The 7,502-nt window shown below is 36.8% G+C and overlaps 1 protein-coding gene across 1 annotated transcript; it reads left to right on the top strand.

Moving 5' to 3' along the window:
• LOC109840862 (AP-1 complex subunit mu-2) lies at nt 645-7,478 on the top strand. Its single transcript, XM_020409664.1, has 11 exons — nt 645-991; nt 2,798-2,944; nt 3,096-3,158; nt 3,272-3,448; nt 3,525-3,628; nt 4,834-4,941; nt 5,042-5,138; nt 5,481-5,578; nt 5,680-5,821; nt 6,376-6,498; nt 7,035-7,478. The coding sequence occupies exons 1-11, from the start codon at nt 863-865 to the stop codon at nt 7,131-7,133; spliced, it is 1,287 nt and encodes a 428-aa protein (XP_020265253.1). The 5' UTR covers nt 645-862; the 3' UTR covers nt 7,134-7,478.

Here is a 7,502-nt window from a genome sequence, read left to right as displayed (position 1 = left end):
TTTTTTGCAAATACCTCTGATTTGAGGGGTAGTTTTGCAAATACTAAGACTTTGGGTATTTTTGTAAGTACATATGATTTATGGGGGGTACATATGCAAATAACCATTGTTTAATAAACTATTCATTCGTATATTACACTTTAGACCTATAAATTTAGTTGCTATAATTTCTATGCATTCCAAAAAGTTTATTACACAAATAGCCTCAAATAAGTAGTTTTTGATTTGTGAATATTACATTCACCAATATTTTGCATATTCACTGGTTGGATCATGTTTAGCTGCATTATAAGATTAGAATATGATAACAAATATTTATCATATATTTACCAAATATCTATTGAATAAGAACCGAATGATTCACAAAATGCTTCATAAAGACTATTAACGAATATTCACGAACTTTTGTCGAATTTTAAATACTAGTCGAATAGAACCGGAATACACATTTCCTATTTTGGTTTGAATTTGGAATACGAATTGGGAATAGTCCCACATGCTAACCGAATAGGAATGCTGTGGGAGCATTCCACTTAATTTTGGTCAAGAAAGTGGTCACGAATCGTGCACTCTAATCGCTAACATAAGCCAAACATTCGGGTTAGACTAATATAATATAATTACGCGTCTAAATCCTAACACGATCCACGGAGAATGCCGACCCACTTTCTTCCCTTCATCGAACTAGGAACCTTCGGACAGCAAAGATAATTCCCCCCCTCAACTCTCTCTATCTCAATCTCAACCCCGATCCCTGCATATATCTTCATAAAAAATCGAGATCTACGACCAAAGAAATGGCGAATGAATTGGATTCTCTCATCTAGATCCGAGCGTATAACGAAGCCCTAGAAGAATTCTAATGGCGGGCGCCGTGTCGGCGCTGTTCCTCCTCGATATCAAGGGGAGGGTCCTTGTTTGGAGAGATTATCGCGGCGATGTCTCCGCTGTCCAGGCCGAGAAATTCTTCACGAAACTCATCGAGAGGGAAGTAAGATCTCTGTTCTTTGTTTGACTTCGGAGCTTGGATTTTTTTTTTTTTGAGGTTTCATTGTTGGATTCGTGATGAATTATGTTGGATCTAGTAATTTTGTTATTAATTGCGGATGATTAAATTCATTTTGAGTAGAAATGTGAGATCTGATGCTGTGCTGATGCGAGTTTGGGTGCTGGATTGCTCAGTGATAGAACCAGTGTGATAGATTGGTCAAAATTTTATAACATTGCAGCATGTCGCGAGCAGATACCTAGTTCTTGGATCTCGCTGCTTTCATGTGGCTGATAAAAGTTGTTATTTGTTTCTTAGATTAGTTCAGAACAGGAAGTTTAAATGCTAAAGAACTTAAATTTGTTTGGTTTTACCTGATTGGATGACCTACCGTCAAATTTTCTCTTGAAGTGTGATGCGCGTGCTCAGGGAGAATCGTTGCTTTAACATAGGTTTTGAACTTTGAATTATAATGTTGGTGTTTTATGCCAAATTATATTGTTTGAGTGGGGTTTCTGCAGTTATGCTGCTGGATTGAGGAAGACAAAGGGAAAGGTGATTTAAGTCAATGAAATAGAGGGGGAGAGAATCATTTACACAGAAGAGAGAAATGACGTAATGAAAATTTCAAGGGTCATAGGTAAGCATATGTGGATCTGTCGTGATGGGTACAAGAATGCACTAAAAAAGAAAGTGTGGTAACAGGGAGGGGGCTTAGTTTGTTACGTGGAGTCCCAGGAAATGTGCTGACGTCTACATTCCGGTGTTACTTGGGAAAGGATTTTTTTTATGTATTCAAATCACTCTTGTTGTTAATAACAAGGAAAACAATTATGAGATTTTTTTACTACTCACTAAACCTTTTATTACTGTTAATAAATTTTATCATATTTAACGTAGAACTGTTAAAGGGAGATGTATTTCTGTAAAATTATCTGTTGGTAGAATATCCATGTACGGGCAGTAAATATTTGCATGTTAAAATGTTGGAAGATCACAATAAATATATGAAAGCATGAGCATAGCTGAAATGTGGTTGTTGAAATAACTAAACAGCAGTATGAAAAAATTGTAGACGCATTATCTGAAAGCTAAGAGATAAGCAACAATGCACTCCAAGTGAATCACATAGTCTCCTTATGTTCCAATACTGTAATGGTTTCATGCTATTCTAGAGTAAGAAAATCTAGCATTTATTTATTGGTGTTGTGAAGATTTGCCAGGCTTTGCTTCTAACCTTGATTACGTTACTGACCCAAGTTGTCAACCTGAAATAAGACAGGATTCTGAATAACTACAATGTAGGTTGCTGGATTTTAGTAGAGAAAGAACTGTGTCCCTATGGGAATAAGGTTACACGTATATGTATTTTGTTGCAAATTCTGTAGTAAAGACAGACCCATTTATGCATTTCTCACTAACTTGATTATTTCTAATGTTGTATTCTTGATTCTAAAAATTTGTATTTTTTCCGTTGACTCTGAGAACAATGACATCAAAAACTTGGGATATAGGCTTTGTTGTTGTTGGCTTGTTGCTATTGGTTTTGAGAAGGTCTGGATTTGGGATTCCTTTGTCCCCCTTCTTTTTTCTGCATGATGTTTCATTTTTTTGTTCTCAAAGCCGACTAAAATGAGAAGCAAAAGTTTTTAGCAAAGAAATATTACGGGTGGAGTGGAGCCTTGTATCAGCCATCAGAAATTTTGTGTGTTCTACTGCAAGATATAGTATAGATTTTAGAGGTAGTGATATTCTATTTCTCTATTTCAATTTGATTGAAAGACAATGCTTGCCTTTTGATTTTTCTAGGGTGATCCAGAGTCCCATGATCCAGTGATGTGTAATGATGGAGTGAGCTACATGTTCATACAGCATAACAATGTTTTCTTGATGACTGCTTCGAGGCAAAATTGCAATGCTGCCAGTATTCTTCTTTTTCTACATCGTGTTGTTGATGTGAGCTCTCGCTCCCTCCCTCCTCCCTCCCTCCCCCTCCCCCCTACCCCCCTCCTTCCCTAACACACACATCCCTCCCCATCTTTTGGTGCCTATTTAATGGATGTTCGTCTTTTGAGGTAGTGATCTGAATTTTTCCTTTGCCTTGCAGGTTTTCAAACATTATTTTGAAGAACTAGAGGAGGAGTCACTAAGAGATAATTTTGTTGTTGTGGTAGGAATGCAAATCATAATATTAATGTCTTCTAGTAAATATGGGTTGCACTTTCTTTCCGACAGATGTACAGTTAATTGTTAGTAGATGCATTTTTTAAATTTTTTTGGCAGTATGAGTTACTTGACGAGATGATGGACTTTGGGTATCCCCAATACACGGAAGCTAAGATTCTTAGTGAGTTTATCAAAACAGATGCATACAGAATGGAAGTTACACAAAGACCTCCTATGGCTGTAACAAATGCAGTGTCATGGCGCAGCGAAGGGATACGATACAAGAAAAATGAAGTAAGTTGGATCCTACCAGTTTTTAAACAACTTTAAGTTGTCATTTATCACAGAAGTGTTTTGCTTGTTTACCCAGGTTTTCTTGGATGTAGTAGAGAGTGTTAATATTCTTGTTAACAGCAATGGCCAAATTATCCGTTCAGATGTTGTTGGAGCATTAAAAATGAGAACATATTTGAGGTAAGCGGCAAAGGGGAAAGTACTCTTCTACTAGCTTTAGTATGCTTTCAGTCTTTACAACCTTACTGAGGTCAGATGTTTCCTGTTGTTTGCAAGTATAGAAGAAGAAACAAGAGAAGAGAGGACATAAAATTTAGAGTGAACCTACACAATAGCTTTATAATCCAATGATTTAGAGTTAGCAAGATGGAAACCAGAAAAAAATGGATTACTTTTTAGCAAGTCTGGAAGAAGAAACAAGGGTAAACTTTATATTGGGGGTCAAAATAGCCAATCCTAACTATTTAGTATACTTGGTTCAGTTATTCATCTTGATGATTCATAAAACTTTAAATGCTTAAGAGAGGAGATACACTTCTGAATTTCTATGCAATTAACTAATTATGTCATGCTTGTGAAGTTGAAGGAAAATTTTAATAGCGTTTAATCAAAGCATCTAATGTTTGTCAGAACTTTAGGCACTAAGAAATGAGTCAAATGACATGCCGAAAACATTAGTTTTCCCCTGATTATTTTGTGATGTTACTTAACTTAGGATCATCCAGAGAGTACCATTGCAGGAAGCTCATATCTTGGAGCATATTATAAGCAAGCAATTGTGCTAATCAAGATGCAGATCCTTGTTCAGTTGATATATCAGCTATCTGCGTAGACTTGAAGTTTGAGTGGTGAATTGGCAAATACTTGTGTTTGTTCAGGACAGTGACCTGAAAGCTCTCACTTTCTATGCCCAAGCTGGTTAGATGTAGTCGCTTCCCATTGTCCTCTTACCTATGATGCAGACACCAGGTGTAACAGATTGATATTTAAACGAGAGAATTACAACTTTAATAGAATTTTTTATGGAAGCACCGGGTTTTAAGAGAAGCTTATATCTGGATCTACCATTTTTAGATATTGCTCTGAATCTGATTCTCCATGTTCAGAATCTGAAATTAATTGGACTAAATGAGTACATTCCATAACATGCATGACACACCTTATTAAGGTGCTCAAGGCTAGTGATGTATTGGATCAATGGTGAATTTATTTTGTTCATTTGTGGCATGTACAATTTAAACTCAGACGCCCTCCTTCAAAACTAATCTCTAAGAGGGATCTACTTATATTTATATTGATGTTTTCCTATATGCCTTCCGTATCTACATTTCTAGGGCTAATGTTTTTTGAAAAGCAAAGTGACTAATCTCAAATGCGTTGTTCAGTGGAATGCCAGAGTGTAAGCTTGGCCTGAATGATAGAGTGCTTTTGGAGGCTCAAGGTCGGACCACAAAGGGGAAAGCCATAGATCTGGATGACATCAAATTCCACCAGTATGTGGCTTAGTCTTAGATCGTGATTTTCATTACTTTTTCCCGTACATCAACATTTTTTATGACATTTGAGATCTCATACATCTCAATTAATGGTAAGGTGTGTGCGCTTGGCCCGATTTGAGAATGACAGGACTATATCCTTCATACCACCTGATGGGTCTTTTGATCTGATGACATATCGACTCAGTACTCAGGTATGCCTTTTGCTTTCTGCTTACTAGTGCTGTAGAACTACTTTCACATGTAAAGTTCCCTAAAAGATAGGATCTTAGATATGAACCAGTTGTCATCAAAATAAGCTACAAACTAGAATTTGTTTTGGTCAAAAACAAATGCTATATTTGATAAACTATGACAACCAATTGATTTTGTTGTAGATTCATTTAAATAAGGTTCAGACATCCCTCTCAACTTTTCTTGTAGTCATAGATGCAGAAAGTTCTGGCTTTTTTTAACTGCATCTTTATAGACCTAAGAGCTATTATCTTCATCAACTCTAAAGTCTCTTAAGTCCGTTTCAAATGTTGATCTGATAGGTAAAACCTTTAATATGGGTGGAAACTCAAGTTGAGAGGCATTCAAGAAGCCGCATAGAGCTCATGGTAAAGGCGAAGAGCCAATTTAAGGAAAGAAGGTACCCTTTGAAGTTGATTTGAATTCTTCAATTTTCGAACCTTTAGCTTCTCTTAGCCTTTATGATGCAATGAGATGTTTTCTTCCTCCTTTTTTGTGCAGTACTGCTACGAGTGTGGAAATTGAAGTGCCAGTGCCTCAAGATTCTACCAACCCTAATGTACGGACTTCTATGGGTTCCGCTGCATATGCGCCAGAAAAAGACGCCCTGGTCTGGAAAATAAGATCCTTCCCTGGTGGCAAGGTATCTGGAAAACTTCTTTCAGATAATTTTTAGACAGATGTTAGAAGGTTACTTGTTTAAAACTGAGCAACACCTCCAAGTGACAAATCTTCCTCGGTTGGATGTGGTTGAGGGAATGGTTAAAAACACAGACTTATCTTACACTTAGAAACAAAAACTAAACTTTCCTTGAATCTGTTGAGTTAGGGTTGCCAGTGAGATCTGTCCTATGCTTAGCCTGGACACTGCACACTGTCACGCAATATGTTGAATTTATCAGAATTAAACTTGAGAGTGCTACTTGATGAACTGCCTGGTTTAGTATGTCACTTGATGGTGAGCCATTTTGTTTGTGAATCCCATCGGTTGGCTTTTTAAGTTGTATGCCATCAAAAGTGGGGCCATAATTCTCACTGAAACTAGAAACTATGTCATTAGGCTGACCTTTCATTGTCTGAATCCAGCTTTTACACGAAGTCCAGATGGATTGTGTTGGAAGATATAGATGTCTTTGTTTTATGAGGGTCCCAATCCTTCTTTGTGTGGCTCACTTGTAATCAATATTGATTGTGCAGGAGTATATGTTGAGGGCAGAATTAAGCCTCCCCAGCATAACTTCTGAAGAAGCTACACCAGAGAAGAAGGCTCCCGTCCGTGTAAAGTTTGAGATACCGTATTTTACTGTATCTGGAATTCAGGTATTCTCTTTTGCCTTTCTGCATAATATGGTTGTGGTTACAACTAAGCATCTGTTTAAGTCACTTAAATTGTATTCTTCACTGCAAACTGCTGGTTGTTACTGGTTGATGACAGATTTATGGTAACCTGCTATATAGGCGTTCAAGAGGCTAATCTTATTGTTTGTCCTCATGAAGAGAAAGAATGTCAAATTATATAACATCAGCAAATGACTAATGTTAATTTAAGGAGGGTTATTAACATCTTCTTTGTAACTTTGATTTTTCAAAATAATCTCCATTAGGTCTGCAGTAGATGGATGCTTTCAAGAATTTACCTGATAGAAATCCTGCATGAGAAGAGCTTTTGCTAAAACTTTAGCAGTTTCTTGAAACCTTGCCTCAAATATGAAACTTTATTTGTTTTATGCATCATTGCTTTGGTATTTGATAGCATTCTTTAAATGTTTCGTCCAATTCTGTATACTTACGTAGCCCTATTTATATATTGAAAGGCTAATAAATATGATTGGCTCAATTCAACATCAATCTTGTAGGTTCGGTACCTGAAGATTATTGAGAAGAGTGGATATCAAGCTCTCCCATGGGTGAGATACATAACAATGGCAGGCGAGTATGAACTGAGAGTTATGTGAAGCATTTTTCGCGTGAAGATGTTTGTTTATATAAAAGCCAACACAAGCTTACATTTGCATAAGAGCTTTTGAATGTGGGTCTGAACTTAGTACGAACACCAGCGATTATTATTTCCATCGGAGGGCAGAAGTTTCACTTTTTCTGCTACCAGTTAATGTTATCCGACATATGTAATAGCGAACAAGCAGCGAAGAACATACAAGCATACATTTTTTTGGGTCATGGTGGTCTGGTTAATGCCCTTGTTTTGTTTTTTCCCCCTCCCTTGTATCATGAGTGGGTTGTATTTTTGTAACTCCTAGTTTGTTCAGATGAGATTTGATTATAGCTTGCATTTGTGATCATTCTAGCATTTTGACAGTAATACT

This window comes from Asparagus officinalis, chromosome 5, assembly GCF_001876935.1.
Source record: "Asparagus officinalis chromosome 5, Aspof.V1, whole genome shotgun sequence".
Lineage (NCBI taxonomy): Eukaryota > Viridiplantae > Streptophyta > Magnoliopsida > Asparagales > Asparagaceae > Asparagus > Asparagus officinalis.
This window is presented reverse-complemented; position numbering and strand designations above follow the sequence as displayed.

Coding starts and splice junctions, on each gene's coding strand:
- LOC109840862 (XM_020409664.1), top strand. CDS start 863: ATGGCGGGCGCCGTGTCGGCGCTGTTCCTCCTCGATATCAAGGGGAGG. Junction 992..2,797: donor CGAAACTCATCGAGAGGGAA/GTAAGATCTCTG, acceptor TGATTTTTCTAG/GGTGATCCAGAGTCCCATGA. Junction 6,499..7,034: donor TTACTGTATCTGGAATTCAG/GTATTCTCTTTT, acceptor TCAATCTTGTAG/GTTCGGTACCTGAAGATTAT.